General features: G+C 43.1%; 1 protein-coding gene across 3 annotated transcripts in view; it reads right to left on the reverse strand.

The window, feature by feature from the left end:
• Positions 1 to 20433, reverse strand: part of HERC2 (HECT and RLD domain containing E3 ubiquitin protein ligase 2) — a 206911-nt gene that overhangs the window by 171944 nt on the left and 14534 nt on the right. For all 3 annotated transcript variants that reach the window (XM_048858958.2, XM_048858973.2, XM_048858967.2), the window contains exons 3-4: positions 12118 to 12232; positions 3205 to 3342 (exon numbers count right to left, since the gene is read on the reverse strand). In XM_048858958.2, coding sequence (XP_048714915.2) covers positions 3205 to 3342; positions 12118 to 12232 — 253 coding nt within the window. The remainder of the gene's footprint in view (positions 1 to 3204; positions 3343 to 12117; positions 12233 to 20433) is intronic.

A 20433-nucleotide genomic window follows, 5' to 3' on the forward strand; every position in this document is an offset into this window, starting at 1 on the left:
CGGCTCTCAAGGTCCTTTGCTCAGTCAGATGCAGCACTGGCTTGCAGAATTTCATGGAACATGTCCTCCCTAGTTCTCCTCTGTCTCATCAGGGGGCACCCCACAAGGCTGCAAAAGCAGTTGCTGATGATGGAGAGAGAGAAGTATCATTGGACTTACAGTCACAAGAGAAAGAGAAGGGAGTTTTGAAGCTGATCTTTCCTTTATTCAGTAACATTTAGTAAGACATACTTATTAACACTTCAGCTTTGAAGCACCTCCGCACAACACTGCTCTCAGTTCCAGCTACAGTGAGTGCAGCCCACCAGGAACAAGAAATTACGGTTGAATGAAACAAAATGTTGGTCTCTATTCTATGGGTATTGATAGGGCCCTACCAAATTCACGGTCCATTTTGGTCAATTTCAGACCATAGAATTTTTAAAAAATAATAAATTTCATTATTTCAGCTATTTAAATCTGAAATGTCATAGTGCTATAATTGTAGGGATCCTGACCAAAAAAGGAGTTGTTGGGAAAAGGGGTCACAAGGTTATTGTAAAAAGAAAAGGAGTACTTGTGGCACCTTAGAGACTAACCAATTTATTTGAACATAAGCTTTCGTGAGCTACAGCTCACTTCATCAGATGCATCCGATGAAGTGAGCTGTAGCTCACGAAAGCTTATGTTCAAATAAATTGGTTAGTGTCTAAGGTGCCACAAGTACTCCTTTTCTTTTTGCGAATACAGACTAACACGGCTGCTACTCTGAAACCTGTCATTATGCAAGGTTATTGTGGCGGAGGGAGGTTGCAGTCACTGTTCCCTCTAAGCTGTGCGCATGTTTGCGCGTGCACACAGATCCTAAACCCAGCGAAACACCGTGTTCACAAAAATTTGCACAGAAGACATTTTTTGCACACAGCCTGTCAAAAATCAGAGGGAACACTGGTTGTGGTACTACTATCCTTACTTCACGCTGCTGCCAGTAGCAGCTCAGGCCTTCAGAGCTGGGCAGCTGGAGCGTGGCAGCTGCAGCGTGGCAGCTGCTGGCCGGGATCCCAGCTCTGAAGGCAGAGCCACCGCCAGCAGCAGCGCAGAAGCAAGAGTGGCAGGCTATGGTATTGCCACCCTTATTTCTGCACTGCTGCCTGCAGAGCTGGGCCCTCAGTCAGCAGCCACCACTCTCCAGCCGCCCAGCTCTGAAGGCAGCCACTCAGAAGTAAGGGTGGCATGGTATGGTATTGCCACCCTCACTTCTGCACTGCTGCTGGGGGGATGAGGGGCGCTGCCTTCAGAGCTGGGCGCCCAGCCAACAGCCACCACTCTCCGGCTGCCCAGCTCTGAAGGCAGCACAGAAGGGTGGCAATACCACAACCCCCCTAAAATAACCTTGCGACCCCCCTGCAATTCCCTTTTCAGTCAGGACCCCCAACTTGAGAAATACTGGTCTCCCCTGTGAAAAACGGTATAGTATAGGGTAAAAGCACCCAAAAGACGAGATTTCACAGGGGTTGACCAGATTTCACAGTCTGTGACGTGCTTTTCATGGCCATGAATTTGATAGGGCCCTCGGTATAGGGAAATGGCACTGCATATTGGCATGAATGTTCCAGGTGGTGATTTTAGCAAATCTCATTCCTGTGAGTAACAACAGCAAAGAGCTCAGCTGCTGCTAGCCTGTTTACTGCAATGGTGCCAGCCAAACTCGCCACAGGGTGGCCTGTGACAATATCCTACCACAGAGAAAGAAAAACCGGCCATCCCTTGAAACCTTTGGGAAAGGATTGAGGGTATCTCCATGAAAGTTTCATTGAGCTCTCAGGAAGATACAAGGGGCATCCCTATGTACATAAACAATCTGCTCCCCATTGCCCCCTGCATAATCTAACATCCACCTCTGTTTGTTGTAATGCTACCTCTTCCCATACAAGTAAAACAATGAAAAATCAACCCGTGTCATGACACAGGTGGCGATGTGCCAAGTGCCATCTTTAAATTTAAAGATTGTAAGGGAAAATGCATACACACACTTACCCAAGGTCTCTTTCTCTTCATTAGCATCATCAGTGCTGGGCTGATGGGTTTAGCTACTCGGTGGTGAAGTTTCAAAAGAGGTCATGGCTTGTGATATCACTGGATATACTGGTGAGTCTCCTTCCTCCTTTTCTTCCTCATCCTCCCCGCTGTTCATGGTAGGGGTCTGTGTCTTGGGCTCTTCTGAAATATCCAGAGCGGTCTGTGGGGTGCTGATATGTCTCCACCAAATATGGCATGCAGTTCATTGTAAAAGCAGCAGGTCCACAGCTCAGAACCAGGTTGAACATTAGTCTCCCTGCCATAGTTCCTTTGCTTTCATGAGATACTGCTGCTGAAACTTCTCATACCCCTTTGCCAGTACCCGCTATGCAATCTGCTCATAGATGTCCATGTTTCTACAGCTCATCAGTAGTTGTGCCTGCACAGCCTCCTCCCCACAAGCCCAAGAGATCGAATACCTCCTGTTTATTCCAGGCAGGAGAACGCATCTAGTGCGTGCAACCAGCATGTTACACACAGTAAGGGAGAGCTGCGAGGTGTTCTCACCAAGGTGGGAAATCAGGAAAAGGCATTTCAAAAATATGTGGAGGAGATTAAAGAAGGGGGTAGCCTCTGGCCTCCATGATCCCTGAGCAGCAGCATTTAAATGGAATGGGGCATGTGGGACAGCTCCTGGAGGACTACTGGGGTTGACACAGGTCATACAGCATCTACTGCATTGACCTCAGGAGGTCAACCATGGCTCTCCACTGTTCAGGGAGAGATTTTACTGCAATCACCATAACAGGGTGCTTATGTTTGTGGAAGACAAATTTAAATGTAGAGACTTGCACAAATAGGTTGACACGAGACAACCTAACTTCGTAGTGCAAGGTGCAAGAGTACATTGATGTAGTAAAGTCTGTCCAAATCTCTGGACACACCTGAAACAAAAGCTCAGAGAGGTGTGAACTCTCCTTGTTCAAGTTAATGAAGTTAACACCAAAACCTAAATATGACAAATTTAAATGTCAACATTGTTAACTATTTTGCTACTTATAACTTAGCATAGCATACTAGTATTCAGCTAATGTGATAAATGCACTCAACATGTGCATTTGATCCAATTAGTTCTAATTGTTCCAGTTACCCATAAATGAAAAGTACTTAATGCCATAAAAAGAATTACTGAAACATTCATAATACCTGGTTGTTTACCCCACACCCAACTCTCAACAATCGATTTGGCCCTATAAGTAGGTAGTGGAGTTTCCTCTTCATCTTTCTTTTCTTTGTCATTTTGTTCTTCCTTCTTTGATCCAGTCTGGCATTCAGTGCTGTCATCTAAAGAAATACAAAATGGAACTAGTTAAGCTATTTTTGAAGAAGAGATCCATCCATTTATTTGCCTCAGAGTACCTTTCTAACCTAGAACCAAGAAGGTCAAACTCTGTCCTCAAATTCACAGCACTACTGTCGAAGAGTGAGATGAGAAAGACAAGTGCTGATTTAGCTGTCACAGGTGCTAGGTTTCACATTTCACTAGACAACACAGGGATCCTTTATACCTAGAAATCCGTAAGTCACTGTTAAAACTTGCATTGAAGGGTAAGGATTTTTCAACATAATAGAAACAGATGGTAAGCCTACTACAGATCGCTTTTTATTGGTATAGAGTTTGTTCCCAATTGTTGGTATTTCACATTAGTCTACTTAGATTACTTGCTTTCATATTCTATGGACAGCATGACAAACAATTTAACAGGCAACAACTGCCTCTGTTTCAGTGTCAAAAGTAAACCCATGCAAGTGGTGGTTACTCTAATTTTATGCAGCATTATGTCTATATGTAATTATAGTTGCGGATTGGTCCTGCTTTGAGCAGGGGGTTGGACTAGATGACCTCCTGAAGTCCCTTCCAACCCTGATATTCTATGATATACACATTCATTGTACCAAACATAACTTTTTTTTTTTTTTTTTTTTTAGAGACAGAAGGAAGACCAAAAGAATGTCACCATGGCTAAATAGAGTGATGGAGATCATTGGAGGCAAAAAAGCATCCTTTGAAATTTGGAAGTCAAATCCTAATGAAGAAAATAAGGAGCACAAACTCTGGCAAGTAAGACAGAAAAATATAAGTCAAGCCAAGAAAGAATCTGAGAAGCAACTTGCTAAACACAAAGAAACTAATAGTAAAACACATTTTTAAGTACATCAGAAGCAGGAAGCCTGCCAAACAGGCAGTGGGGCCACTACAAGACTTACAAGGTGCAGTGGATCACCTAGAGCCAGGACATTTGACCGGATTGCAGGACAGAAGACCTACAAGGCTAGCAGGGATGATGGTAATCAGCACCAGTGGGAGGTTGCAGTGGTGGGGTGTGAAAGGGAGTACCTTCTGTCCAATGCTGCAAATCGTGACTGTAGGAGGGACCTCAGCAGGGTTTGGGGAACTTGCCCACTTCTCCTCTCAGGGGATATATAGGGGGAGGGGAGAATGGTCATGTACCCCACTGGGTTTGGTGTCTCCTGATCTTTGGGGGGAAGGGTAACAACTAAGATGTGGGGGAGGGTGGAAGAGAAAAGATCTAGGAGCTGTGTCATGGATGTCTGGGGTATACCCACCTACAGAAGTCAGCGGCATTACACAGCTGTTGCAAGCTAACCTTCAGTTATTGGAGTAGCTGGGAGCTTTCGGGGGGGGGAGGGAGGGGAGCGGAGGCTGGAGATGGTAATAATGGAAGACAGGCAATAGTCAGGTGGGGCAGACCCCTTGCCAGGGGGCAAGAACCCTTAATCGGGAGCGGGAGGAGATAGCGGTGTACTCTACAACTCTCTCTCTCACACATACACACACACTCACTCTAATAGGGAATGTGAATTCATGGGACAGAACTGCTGCTCCAGGAACAACCGGGGGGGGGGGGTGTCGCGCAACAGGGCAAAGGGTGCCCTGATGGTCAGTCAAGACTATAAGTATGAAGGGGTGGCAGATGGGAGTTCACCTTCTCACTATTACTAAGGATAAAATTTTGAGAGGTGAATATACAAACATATTATTACTGGTGCCCAGGGAGGTGCTGACAGACAGTAAAGCTGGGCAGAGCAAGCAGGACAATAAAATGCCTAAGCGACCAAAGGTGGCTAGAACATGTGAAAACCAGGAAGCCACCTTCCTGATCTATGCAAGCCTTACTGCAGACGCTTACGCAGACAGAAGCCGAGCATTATTTAAATATATGGATATACAGTAAAAGCTCTCTTATCCACCATGCTGGGGGAATGAGGGGTGCCAGTAAGTCAAAAATTCTGGTTAACTAAGAGGGAGGGAATTGGGGCTCAGGAGGGGGTTTGGGGCCCAGGAGGTGGTGCGGAGTGCTGGATTTGGGGAGCACTCACCTCGAGCATCTTCCCGCAAGCAAAGACATGTCCCTGCTGCTCCTAGATGGAGGCGCAGCTAGGCAGCTCTGCCCCCGCCCACCAAGAGCTGCTGCCGGACATGCTGTCCACTTCTGGGAACGGTGGCCTTAGCCCCACTGCGCCAGCCCCCAGGAGCCGCCTGACGTAAGCGGTGCCTGGCTGGAGCCCACACCCCAATGCCCGCCTACCCCCGCAGCCCCGAGGCCCAAATTTTTTCCCAGAACCTGCACCCCAACCCCCTGCCCCAGCCTCAGCCAGGAGCCCCTACCACACTCCAACCCCCTGGCCGCAGCCCAGAGCCCATACCTCAACCCCCTGTCCCAGCCCCAGTGAGAGTGAGTGACTGTGGGGAAGAGCAAGCAACTGAGGGAGGGGGAGGGAGCAGGGTAGGCCCTCAGAGAAGGGTCAGGGCAGGGGCAATGGTGTTTGGGTTTGTGTGATTACTGTTATTTCTACATTTTCTTTGAAGTAGATCCTGTGTTGCACTTAAATTCAAAAAGTGATCCTGTGCTTAAAGAGATTGGAGACCACTGATCTAGATAGAAAAAGGGAGAGTACAATTTAACTTTTCTGGAATTTTTTCCAATTTTGGTGGTAGTGGCCATTTGGGAACAATCTGATAATAAAAGGGTGTACTTATAGGGGGACAACACGGTGGTGGCCCATGTTATCTATCGCCTGTCCTCCAGATCACACACAAGTTATGAGGCTGGTGAGGGCATCTGTACGACAGTGTTTAAGCAGTAACACCTGTTTCTCTTCCAAACACGTTCCCAGGGTTGATAATGGCACAGCAGATGCATTGTCTCGTTTTCAGTTGGACAGATTTCAGGAACTGGCAAGGAACCCAAAGGGATGCCACTAGCACTATGGAACCTTGGCATATTATGCCTGTCAGCATAGTGCAGAGCTCAGCGGCTCCATGAACACTGCAGAGCTACTGGAGAAGTTTTAACGATTTTGTGCAATTTCAGGAGCAGGGGGGCCTGTCACCTATGGGTGCTGTAGTATAAGGTGTTATTAGCCACCTGGCGTCAACAATCTCCACTCACCTACTGGGCCTTACACTTGCCAGTAGGCTGAATGGTTGCCCAGATCCTTGTAGCGGATTTTTAATTCTGAGGTTTCTCGTGGGGTAATCTGGAAACACCAGCCCCAGGGAGAATGCACACCATCCCATCACTTTTAATACGCTTAGGGATCTGGTGCAGCTCCCAGAGCCTATATGTCCATTGTGGACAAGCGGTGGCCTTGTTTAGGGCTGCATTTCTAGTAGCATTTTTTTAAGCTCTTAGGATCAGCGAACTAGCGTAGGGATTCTTCTGGATTGGCTTTGGAATTGAAGGATATATATTGCAAGGGGCAATCAGGGACATTAACCTTGAGGAGGTCAGAGATGGATCAAGGAGGCTGGAGTGAATCCATTATTTTACAGAAGGGTGGCAAGTCCAGGATCTGTCCTGTGGCGGGCCTACTTGGCAAAAAGGGCAGGGAGGTATGAGCCCCTCTTGATCATGGTGATTAAAGTCCCCTCACAACATACCAGTTTGTTACAGTTTTAAGACCAGGACTGACAAGGTTGGAGCTGCCAGTACACAAAATCAGTTCCCACTCATTCAGGATCAGGGCAGCAACAGCACCAACCCAGCTAGGGCTGGGGAGCTAGTGTAATCCAGGCAACTGGGCACTGGCATTCTGAACCATACAGAATGTATATGAGACTCCAGATGATGGCAGACCGTGGCATGGATCTGCAGACACAGTATTGTTTTCTAGGCCAACAGGCGGACTTCCAGGTTGTCTGGAGGTTTGCAGCTAAGCCTCAACGGTGAAGCAAGTTCCGAGCTGGCATGAGAGAAAGGGTATATTATGCGACCAGGTGATGCCACTTCTGTATACCAGGGTGGCCCATGAGCAGGTACCAGATTTGATTGTGGTTCTCCTCAGGGGAAATGATTTGAGAACATGTCAGGAGGTAGACTTAATGCTCAAAACTAAGAAGGACTTGGAGAAGATCCTGGAACTTTTTCCAGGAGTAAAAATTATTTGGTAAGACGTGCTGCAACACAGGGCGTGAAAGCCACCCTGGGTTGACAAGGCTAGGAGATATGTGAACAGGAAGACAGCCAAATTCATAGATGGCAGGGGGTGTAAGTAACTTCTCATTCAGAAATAGCACCAGTATTATTCAGCAAGGATGAGGTTTACCTGTCAGTTTGGAGCCGATGCATTTTTGGTTGATATTAAAGAAGACTTTAGTAGATGTCTGGGAACCAAGACCTAGGTATGGTAACTGCTAGCCAAGGTAACTGCTAGTGCCTCCTTATGGCAGATGTCCAGTGTAGGTATCCCAAAAGGAAGGGATACAGGAATCAGAAAAAGTGGTCTGGTAAATGGGGAACTGACCTTAAAAGAGGTCTGAGTGTTTTTTTTGTTTTTATTTAAAGGAACAGAAACACAATGCTTCAGGGCTCCTACCGCAGGGAATCAACTCCCTGCTCCCTTATAGCCTCCCCTTAACCCTCATTCAAAATGGGGAGCAGCAGAAGGCTGGCTGGGGACCAGGATGAGTGCAGTGGAAGGGCTAACAGCAGCACACCTCTGCCCCCTCCCCTGCCCAATTACCAGCACTGTACATATTTAACTGCGGAGTACTCCCAGACATTGACAAAGTTACGGCCTAATTAAACTACATCCAGTGTCTCCTGTCATGCTTCCAGCATAGTCAGACAAAGGTGTTCAAGAACACTCAAGGAAGACAAGGACATTGCAGAAAAGCTTAATTAATTCTTTGCATAGGTCTTTTGCTGCAGAGAATGTGCAGGACATACCCACAAGAGCTATTCTTTTGCAGTGACAAATCTCAAATACTGTCCCAAATTAATGGGTCAGAAGGTTTTGGAACAAAATGATGAACAGTAATAAGTCACCCAGACCAGATGGTACTCAGCCAAGAGTTCTGAAGGAACTCTGATATGAAATTGCAGAGCTATTAACAGTAGTATATAACAACCAATCACTGAAATCATCCTCTGTACCAGATAACCTGGTAAGAGTTTTGTCTGCATGAAATGCCGTTTAATAGAGCTGATGGAGGAAGAGATCCGAGGTTTGGAGATGCAGGTGGAAAGTCTGGTTGAGTTTAGAAAGGGGTTCGAGCAGATTATGGAGCAAAGACATGAGGTATCTGAAGGGAAAAGCTCAGACTTGCAGATGGAAGCAGGACTGAGGAATTCTGAGGGGAGACTGCTGGGTGAGGAAAGTGGTCAGTGGAAGCATGTGACTAAAAGAACCAGGCAGAGGAAAAGACGGGTTAGTGAAGGAGACAGAGCTCAAGAATAGGTTTGTAGAGTTGGAAAATGAAGAAGGGGCTCAGCAGGTAGTCACTGAAGGTGGAGGTGCAAGGAAGAAGAGAAGAGCGGCTAGTCCTATAGGAAAAGGGGAAGAGTCAATGGAGACGATACTAAATATGAGCCCCAGGAGGATACAGGATGGGTTGAAAAGGATTACAAGGGAGAACAGGAATGGAAAGAACTTGCAGCCAGAGGGAACAGGGGACAGACTGCAGAATAGCACCGTCACCAGGAAAAGGCAGGTCTATGTGATCGGGGACTCTTTACTGAGAAGAATAGACAGGCCTGTAACCAGAGCTGATCCAGAGAATAGAAGGGTGTGCTGTCTTCCGGGTGCTAAGATACGGGATGTAGACTTGAGGCTGAAAAGGATCCTAAAAGGGAGCGGGAAGAATCCTCTAATTATCCTTCATGTGGGAACAAATGATACGGCTAGATTCTCGCAGGAAAGTATTAAGGGAGACTATGCTAAGCTGCGGAAGACGCTTAAGGAAATTGAGGCTCAGGTAATCTTTAGTGGGATTCTTCTTCTTCCTAGAGAAAGGCAACAAAGATGTGACAAGATTATGACTATCAACAGATGGCTTAGGCAGTGGTGCTATAAGGAGGGCTTTGGGACGTATGGCCACTGGGAGGCATTCATGGACAGAGGACAGTTCTCTCGGGATGGACTTCATCTAAGTAGGGAAGGAAATAGACTTCTAGGATGGAGGCTGGCACAACTGATTAAGAGAGCTTTAAACTAGGAATTTGGGGGAGATGGTTGGGAGATGTCCAGGTAATCTCCATGCCGGATTTTAGCATTGAGAGGGAAGAAAACGAAGTAAGAAAGGATACAGCCATGGGTAGGAGAATGTATATAAGGAGGAAGGGCAGTGTGGATACCAGTCTAATAGGTTATACTGGCTGTAGAATGACCGTGCCTAATCGGGTACAGAATGTGAGCGAGGCCAAAGAGCAAAAATTAAGATGTTTGTACACCAATGCGAGGAGCCTAGGTAACGAAATGGAGGAACTAGAGCTAGTGGTGCAGGAAGTGAAACCAGATATTACAGGGATAACAGAAACATGGTGGAATAGTAGTCATGACTGGACTACAGGTATTGAAGGATATGTGCTGTTTAGGAAAGACAGAAATAAAAACGGTAAAGGTGGTGGAGTAGTATTCTATATCAATGATGAGGTAGAATGTAAAGAAATAAGCAGCGATGGAATGGATAAGACAGAGTCCATCTGTGCAAAAATTACATTGGGGAAGAAAACTACTGGACCCTCCCCTGGATGGGTGTGCTACAGACCGCCGGGATCTAATTTGGATATGGATAGAGCCCTCCTTAATGTTTTTAATTAAGTAAATACTAATGGAAACTGCATGATCATGGGAGACTAACTTTCCAGATATAGACTGGAGGACGAGTGCTAGTAATAATAATAGGGCTCAGATTTTCCTAGATGCGATAGCTAATGGATTCCTTCATCAAGTAGTTGCTGAACCGACTAGAGGGGATGCCATTTTAGATTTGGATTTGGTGAGTAGTGAGGACCTCACAGAAGAAATGGTTGGAGGGGACAATCTTCATTCAAGTGATCATGAGCATGAAAGCTTATGCTCAAAAAAATCTGTTAGTCTCTAAGGTGCCACAAGTACTCCTTTTCTTTTTGAGCTAATTCAGTTCAAACTGAACAGAAGGATTAACAAAAATAAATCTGCAACTAGGGTTTTTGATTTCAAAAGGGCTGACTTTCAAAAATTAAGGAAATTAGTTAGGGAAGTGGATTGGACTGAAGAATTTGTGGATCTAAAGGCAGGAGGTGGCCTGGGATTACTTTAAATCAAAGCTGCAGAACCTATCGGAAGCCTGCATCCCAAGAAAGGGGAAAAATTCACAGGCAGGAGTTGTAGACCAAGCTGAATGAGCAAGCATCTCAGAGAGGTGATTAAGAAAAAGCAGAAAGCATACAGGGAGTGGAAGATGGGAGGGATCAGCAAGGAAACCTACCTTATTGAGGTCAGAACATGTAGGGCTAAAGTGAGAGCCTAAAAGTCAAGTAGAGTTGGACCTTGCAAAGGGAATTAAAACCCATAGTAAAAGGTTCTATAGCCATATAAATAAGAAGAAAACAAAGAAAGAAGAAGTGGGACAGCTAAACACTGAGGATGGAGTGGAGGTCAAGGATAATCTAGGCATGGCCCAATATCTAAACAAATACTTTGCCTCAGTCTTTAATAAGGCTAAAGAGGATCTTAGGGATAATGGTAGCATGACAAATGGGAATGAGAATATGGAGGTAGATATTACCATATCTGAGGTAGAAGCGAAACTCAAACAGCTTAATGGGACTAAATCGGGGGGCCCAGATAATCTTCATCCAAGAATATTAAAGGAATTGGCACACAAAATTGCAAACCCATTAGCAAGAATTCTTAATGAATCTGTAAACTCAGGGGTTGTACCATATGACTGGAGAATTGCTAACATAACAAAATGGAGGAACTAGAACTGCTGGTGCAGGAAGTGAAACCAGATATTATAGATATGGCCAGTGTTTTCCAGCAATGAAAACAGAGTGATTTCAAAAGTTTTCAAAGCTGTATTTTCCAGAAATTTCAGATATGAATTATTCTAATGCAAAAAATACACGTATTGACAAACATGAGCAATATGTAATCCTTTAGAGCACAAAAGTGCACTGGGAGGGGGCAGGAGCCAGCTGCGTGCAGGGGAAGGGGCACAGGCCGTAGGCACTGAGGGCTAGAGACAGGGAAGGTGCGCGGCGGAAAAGCACTGTGGACGCTGCCGAGAGCAGGTGTAAGCACCGTCCACTATGCAGCATGGTGAGGGAGCCTGACGTCCCACTGGCATATCCCCTGCCTGCCCAGGAGAAGCTCTGTGGTGGTTTTGTTGAGCCCAGACCTGTATGAGGAGAGGAAAAGATGACGGCAAGTCTCAACAGCAGCCACCCCCCAGCCTCTGCCCTGCACCCTGGGGAGGCATGTAACCCCACACACGTCGCCTCTGCCCTGTGGATGAGGTTTTTTGTTTTTTTTAAACACACACTATGACAAGTCGTCATTTCTGGAAATTAAGGTCCCCTCTCTGCGGCCAACCGAGAAAGGCCATACTCTTAAAAGGCCAAAAAAAATCGAAGGAACTGACTGGAGGAAGCACTAACCTATAAATCCTAGTAAGTAGCTCCCTCCTATTTATTCAAGAGCAGTAACACTATAAAGGAAAGTTAGTTACATTTGATTAAGAACCGAGGGTTTGTAATATTGTGAAATCAGTGCATAGGTCACATCATCAGGATAAAATTAGAAAACAGGGGGAAAAAAAAATCTTACCTTTTCTTAGAGGTAGTTCACCACTTTGTGCTAATTCTGTTCCAGTGTATACAATTTCTCCATCTTTCACCATTTCATTCCACAAGCCACAGAGTCCATCTCGTGTAAAAGCAAGCTGTTAAAAATAATTTTTATAAAGTAAGTTATGTACAGCATTCCCTAGATTTACCCACACCATCTCAAACAAAGCTTTTGAAATCATGGTCAGTACTTTCCTCAAAGCAAAAAAGAAAATATCATAACACACACTTATAATTTAGTTGGCCTAGAGGTAGTCTCTTTGAAATCTTAAAGCAAATACAAGGTTTGCACACCACACAAATAACTTTCAGATGACTTCTAAAAGCATTACAGAATTTGCTCTCAACCACCCCGCTAGGTCTGCTCTCTTCAGGATCAACCTACTTGAAGGAAACGCTTCAATATACATTAGAATATTGACTTCAAATAATTTCTAGCATTACACTTTAACCAACCAGAACATGAAACAAAAATCATCATCAACTAGGCAATATGATTCTGAAGAATTATAAGAAGAGGCAATACTTCAACATGAGGTTATAGCTAAGAATTTTATACTGGAAAAGCATTGCAGGTGATTCAAGTCAAAATGTCCCTAACCGTTAATTTGAAGATGTTTGTGTCAACACCCCACCTGCAGAGGGAAAAAAAGTAGCAATCTGGCCCATCTACAATATTGAAAAGACAGCAATACTTCTTACATCTGATAGCTTTGTTCCTCCCCACCTGATTTCCTCCCTGCCCAGTAGAATTGTGAGCACTGAAGCATGGAAGAGCAGAATCCACCGTTGCCAACAGCAAAATACATTCAAGGGAATTCTCAAGCTTTGTACTTGCTAAGAAAGACTCAGTTTAGTACTGACCTCAGCATAAGCCCTATCCAGGGCATATGTAGACTACAAAGTTTTGCCGATGCAAGTTACGTCGGCCTAATACCACCACAGTCAGCATATCACTTTTTCCTATACATACATGGCTCCTTGCATCAGCACTGCACATACTCATCAGGAGTGCTTGTTTCAATGCACAGCGCAGAGCACCATGGGTAAGTATCCTTGTGATGTATATAGCAGGTATCACCGCTGTCCAGTGCGCTGGCTTTCGGGAAGTTTTGGCAACGCACTGTGGGCAGAAACGAGTCATGCAGGGGTGACTGGAACTGTGGGGTCAAGTTCCCACCATGCAACCTTCTCTATCCCATAATTTTCACACCTATGTTAAAAATCCCACCAACCAATGTCGGGCTTGTCACTGTTCACCGTCTCTGACAGAAGCATGGAGCCCGCACAGCTCTAAACTATTGTCATGAGTGTTTCAAGCACAGGACATATGATCCTCCAGTATTTGTAGAGCTGCAAGAAGAGCCACAGAGAAGGTGACAATTTGCTGGTGGGCAGATTGCTGTGGGACATAACGAGGACCAACTCAAAGTTGTTGGCATTCAAAGAGCAGCTGCAAATGGTGGAGTGCCGCTTCTGGGCCTGAGAAACGAGCACTGACTGATGGGATCACATTGTAACATAGGCTTGGGACAATGAACAGTGGCAGTAGAACCTTCCGGTGGAAAGGCCAAGTTCCTGGATCTGTGTGCCAAGCCTACCACAGCTTTCCAGTGCAGGGACACCGGAATGAGAGCTGCACTAAGAGTGGAGAAACAAGTGGCAATTGCACTGTGGAAACTTGCGGTGCTTGATTGCTACCAGTCAGCAGGAAATAATTTTGGAGTTGGAAAATCCACCATGGGGGCCGCTGTCATGCAAGCATGCAGGACCATTAATCAATCATCTCCTGCTATGCAGGACTATGACTCTTGACAACATGCAGGATAAAGTGGATGGCTTTGCAGTGATAGTGTTCCCAAGCTGCAGTGAGGTGACAGACGGTATACACATCCCGATTTTGACACCAGGCCAACTTGCCACCAACTCCATCAACAGAAAGGGCTATTTTTCTTTAGTTATTCAAGTGCTGGTGGATCATCAGAGACGCTTCCCCAACACAAATGTGGGCTGGTCAAGGAAGGTGTATGACTTCCGGATCTTTAAGAACACAGGACTTTTCAGAAAGCTGCAAGCAGGGATTTTTTTCCTGACCAGCAGATTACCATTACTGAAGTTGAAATGCAGTAGTGATCCTGGGGGACCTAGCCTATTCCTTACTCTCCTGGCTCAAACTGTACACTAGCCACCTCGAGGGCACCAAGGAAAGATTCAACTACCAGCTCAGCAGGTGCAAAATGACAGTTGAATGTGGTAGATTGACAGTTTTGGTAGATTGAAAGGGCACTGGTGAATTTAATTAATGTGATTGGATCTCTGTGAGAAATGATCCCAATGGTTGTAGCAGCCCGTTGTGGCCTGCATATCTGTGAAGCAAAGGGGAAAAAGGAGCCACTGAGATGAAGGGGAGCAGCTGTCTGCTCAGTTTAAAAAGCCAAATATAAGAGCTATCAGAAGACATCAATGCGGAGCTATACAGCACAGGGGGGCTTTGAGAGAGCACTTTGACAGTGAACCACAACACAGCATTGTGATGGACTGTGCTCTACCTGGCCCTGAAGTTTGGGGGCCTGTTAGGAATTGTAAGACATGTACCAAGGACCAATGAACATAATACTGACAATGCACCTATTAAATCTACAGCAAGCAGCATAAAACTATGATTATTACACTTTGTGACTGATCCTATGAGTTGTGTCAGTGTTGAACAACAAGAAAGTGGTTGCTTTCACTACTGCCAAGCATTCTGCTGTAAATGTTGGGAACTAATAAACATGAATTATTTTCCAAACAATACTGTTTTATTAAATGAAAAAACTTCAGAAATATTTTGTTCAAGTGGAAAGTAAATACATTAAAACCTTAATAAATTTATGGAACAGAGTTTAAAGAAAAGGAAGGAACATTGTGGGACTGCTGCTGGAGGACCGTTAGTGTCCACATAGGTAACAGAGTGTCTACATAGACAGGCACCACAGAAACTTGGTGGAATGAGTATAATCCATGGGACACAGTAATACCAAGGTACAAAATATATCTGAATGACAAAACAGGTCATGCTGGTGGGGGAGTGGCACTATATGCGAAAGAAAGCATAGAATCAAGTGAAGTAAAAGTCTTAAATGAACCAAACAGTATCACAGAATCTTTATGGATAGTAATTCCATGCTTCAATAAGAAGAATATAGCAGCAGGGATACGTTACCTATCACCCGACCAGGATGGTGATAGTGACTGTAATGATCAGGGAGATTAGAGAGACTATAAAAATAAACTCAATAATGAGGGATTTCAACTATCCCCATATTGACCGGGTTCATGTCACCTCAGGACGGGATGCAGAGATACAGTTTCTTGACACCTTAAATGACTGCTTCTTGGAACAGCTAGTCCTGGAACCCACAAGAGGAGAGGCAATTCTTGATTTAGTCCTAAATGGAGCATAGGATTTTGTCCAGGAGGTGAATATAGCAGAACCACTTGGTAATAGTGACCATAAATATAATTAAATTTTTAAAAGGATATATTGAAATTGGAAAAGGTTCAGAGAAGGGCAACAAAAATGATTAGAGGTACAGAATGGTTTCACTATGAGGAGAGATTAATAAGACTGGGACTTTTCAGCTTGGAAAAGAGATGGCTAAGGGGGGTTATGAGAGGTCTATAAAATCATGAGTGGTATGGAGAAAGAAAGGAAGGAAGGGTTATTTACTCTCTCTCTCGCTCGCAACACAAGAACTAGGGGGCACCAAATGAAATTAATAGGCAGCATGTTTAAAACAAACAAAAGGAAGTATTTCTTCACACAACGCAGTGTTAACCTGTGGAACTCTTTGCCAGAGGATGTTGAAGGCCAAGACTCTAACAGGGTTCATAAAAGAACTAGGTAAGTTCCTTCAGGATAGGTCCATCAATGACTATTAGCCAAGATGGGCAGGGATGGTGAACCTAGCCTCTGGTTTGCCAGAAACTGGGAATGGATCACTTGATGAGTACCTGTTCCGTTCATTCCCTCTGGGGCATTTGGCAGTGGCCACTGTCAGAAGACAGGATACTGGGCTAGATGGACATTTGGTCTGACCCACCATGGCCGGTCGTATGTACATTTGCATTCTGTTGACCTCAATACATCAATCATCACTCAATGCCACTCAAAGAGTGGTATTACTATGTAGGAATAATGGAAAGCTTACATCAGTGGAAGACAGATTTGCATTTGTACACGCACACAAGGTCGACGCAAGGCTGCTTATCTCAATCAAGCTTTGTAGAGTAGACCAGGCCCCAGAAATGGTACTATCACCCCAATACCCAGAAAGCCAGCAACTAACATTCAAAAGCTCAGAAATCCTAGAAATTTTAACAACCCTCACTATAAAGATTTCACTTTACTAGTTAGTCTTACTCAGTTTCCATAAAAGCTAGCTGGGTTGAAATTTGTTTCATGAAACTATGTCTCATAAAATAAGAGTTCAAACTGTTTAATCAATGAAGCGAGAAAGTTTTCAGTAAAAGAAGCCATATTTATAAGCAAATCTGTTATTCCACAACAAAGGTGTCATTTCCAGGTCTAACCATTCTCAGAAACATGAAGACTTTAAAACAGGTAATGCTACGGCTTGAGGCATCTGTAACAGATTAAATTGCCTTATTAGTTTAACAGTATGGTTTGTCAAAGACTCACTTCAGATATGGCTTCATTATTATTACACTGTAAAATCTGAGCTCATAGTTTGATGATGTTTCTTGCTGGTCTATTCCTGAAAGTCACTTAGTGTCAGCTGCACACTATGTTCAACTTTGCTGAAATTTACTGAATATGATCATTACCAGAATTAAATTTTGACCACTACTTTACTAAAAGTAATATTCACATTACTTCAAAACCAGATAACATTGCAAAGGGCTTTAGAGGGAGCTGTCTACCACCCCACCCCTCCCCCAAAAAAAGGCTTATCACTTTTCCTTTCACCTTGGTTTATGAGAATTTAGGATTCTCTTTTCTGAACTAAAAGTTCCCCACTTGCAAATAACTACCCTCTCAGACCAAGGAAGAGAACATGTTTGACTATCCCAACTCCACCTGAATGACAACTACAAATGTTTAGTGGTGAAAAAAAATCCAATAAAAATTGAAAGATAAAGTTTACTTTACCTCTAATAGAAGCAGACATCCCTCACTGAGGCACTCAAGTAACTTAAGTGCTTAACAGAAGACTTGTGCTTAACCTTGGCTTGTGATTTTTGTACTGTCTTTTGTTTAAAAAAAACTAGAGCTTAATCGCAGTTAATTCATGTGATTAACTTACAAAAAATTAATAGTGATTAATCACACTTTTAATCACGCTGTTAAATAGAATACTCATTGAAATTTATTAATTTTGGGGTTTTTTCTACATTTTCAAATATATGCATTTCAATTACAACACCGAATACAAAGTGTACAGTGCTCACTTTATATTTTATTACAAATTTTTGCATTGTAAAAACAACAAAATAGTATTTCAATTCACTTCATACAAATACTGTAGTGCAATCTCTATCATGAAAGTGCAACTTACAAACGTAGATTTTTGTTACATAACTGCAGTCAAAAACAAAACAATGTAAAACTTTAGAGCCTACAAGTCCACTCAGTCCTACTTCAACCAATTGTGAAGACAAACAAGTTTGTTTACACTTGCAGAAGATAATGCTGCCCACTTACTTTTTACAGTGTCACCTGAAAATGAAAACAGGTGTTCATATGGCACTTCTGTAGCCAGCACTGCAAGGTATTGACATGCCAGATATGCTAAAATTCATATGCCCCTTGATGCTTCCGCCACCATTCCAGAGGACATGCTTCCATGCTGATGATGTTCATCAAAAAAAGTATTAATTAAATTTGTGACTGAATTCCCTAGGGGAGAATTGCATGTCTCCTGCTCTGTTTTACCCTCAGATGACGACCCAGCACATGTTCATTTTAAGAACACTTTCACTCCAAATTTCACAAAACTCAAAGAAGGTACCAATGTGAGATTTCTAAAGACAGTTACAGAACTCGACCCAAGATTTAAGAATCTGAAGTACCTTCCAAAAATCTGAGAAGGAGGTGGTGGGGGAGCATGCTTTCAGAAGAGTTAAAAAGCAATACCCCAATGCGAAAACTACAGAACTGAACCACCAAAAAAGAAAATCAACCTTAGAACATAAGAACAGCCATACTGGATCAGACCAAAAGTCCATGAAGCCCAGTATCCTGTGCTCTGACAGTAGCCAATGGCAAGTGCCCCAAAGGGAATGAACAGACAGATCATCAACAAGTGATCCATACCCGTCACCCAATCCCAGCTTCTGGCCGAGGCAAGGGACACCATTCCTGCCCATCCTGGCTAATAGCCATTGATGGACCTATCCTCCATGAATCTATCTAGCTCCCTTTTGAACCCCGTTATAGTACTGGCCTTCACAGCACCCTCTGGCAAGATGTTCCAGAATTGACAGTGCGTTACGTGAAAAAACACTTTCTCATGTTTGTTTTAAACCCGCTACCTATTAATTTCATTTGGTGGCCCCCTTGTTGTTTTATTATGAGAAGGAGTAAATAACACTTCCTCTATACAACTCATGATTTTATAGACCTCTATCATATCCCCCCTTAGTCGCCTCTTTTCCAAGCTGAAAAGTCCTAGTCTTATTACTCTCTCCTCATACGGAAGCCCTAATCATTTTTGTTGCCCTTTTCTGAACCTTTTCCAAGTCCAATATATTTTTTTGAGATGGGGCAACCACATCTGCATGCAATATTCAAGGTGTGAGCATACCATGGATTTATATAGAGGCAATATCATATTATCTGTCTTATTATCTATCCCTTTCTTGATGATTCCCAACATTCTGTTCACTTTTTTTGACTGCCACTGCACATTGAGTGGATGATTTCAGAGAACTATCCACAATGATTCCAAGATCGCTTTCTTGAATGGTTATAGCTTATTTAGACCCCATCATCATATATGTATAGTTGGGATTATGTTTTCCAATGTGCATTACACTTTGCATTTATCAACATTAAATTTCATCTGTCATTTTGTTGACCAGTCATCTAGTTTTGTGAGATCCTTTGCATTATCTCCTGCAATGTAAACGAACTTGTTTGTCTGAGTGATTGGTTGAACAAGAAGTAGAACTAAGTGGAATTGTAGGCTCTAAAGTTTTACATTGTTTTGTTTTTGAGTGCTTTTTTTTTTGTCCATAAGACTACATTGGTAAGTTCAACTTCCATGATAAAGATATTGTACTAACAGGTGAATTAGGTGAATTGAAAAATACTATTTACTTTGTTTTTTACAGTGTAAATATTTGTAATCATAATTATAAAGTGATCACTATACATGTTGTATTCTGTGTTGTAATTTAAACCAATTTGAAAAATGTAAAAATATCCAAAAATATTTAAATAAATTGTATTCTATTACTGATTAATCGCAATACTTTTTTTAAATTGCTTGACAGCCCTAAAAAAAACGAGTTTCGTTATTTCAAAGAAGGATCTTAATCTTCTGAAAAAGAATGTAGGGTAGGCTATCAGTTTGAGAAAACAGTGGCATTGGACACCCACATATCATGGGTTGCAAAACTGATATTTATCTTCCATTTGTTTGTAAGTTAAGACTTTAGTCTGCCAATCTCTTATTTTATGTAGATTTCACTTAAATTTTTAGATCACTCTGGATTGTAAGTATGCACAATTTCACCCCTTAAATTTATATATTATGCATAATGGCATCGAAAGTTCAGAATATCTTCAGTCATTCTGTGAGTTTCTTCATAACATAGCAAGCCTGTATTTCAGAAGACTAAGTTCAACTACACATTGATAGGTGTTGCTTACAATCAAAAGCTTAGTTTCCCAATTTCAGCTTCTAATCCTCTTGTAGAACATGAAGTCCAAACTTGATACTGAAAAAAAATCCTGCTGACTCAGCTAAAAAAACTGAAAACAGGCCAACTGCGCTTGGCTTTCATTGTTTAAGTTTTATTCAAGTAACGTCCGTGATAGTCTACATAAAGAAAACGCTACTCACAGGACTATATAGGCCATTCTTTCCCCTCAGAAAGAATTGTTCTGTCTAGTATATATGGGGTTTTTTTTTTAATTTATTTCAAAGACAGCATTGTATAGATAGCTTTTAGAAAGACAGCTTTTGCTGTTGTTTTAGTGGCATTTAAGTTATCATCTTGCTTCATTGTCTGAAAAAAATGAAGTTAAAAAAACCTTAAGTGTAACAGACATATGATAAAAAGAAAA

Source organism: Caretta caretta, chromosome 1 (genome assembly GCF_965140235.1).
Source record: "Caretta caretta isolate rCarCar2 chromosome 1, rCarCar1.hap1, whole genome shotgun sequence".
Classification (NCBI taxonomy): domain Eukaryota; kingdom Metazoa; phylum Chordata; order Testudines; family Cheloniidae; genus Caretta; species Caretta caretta.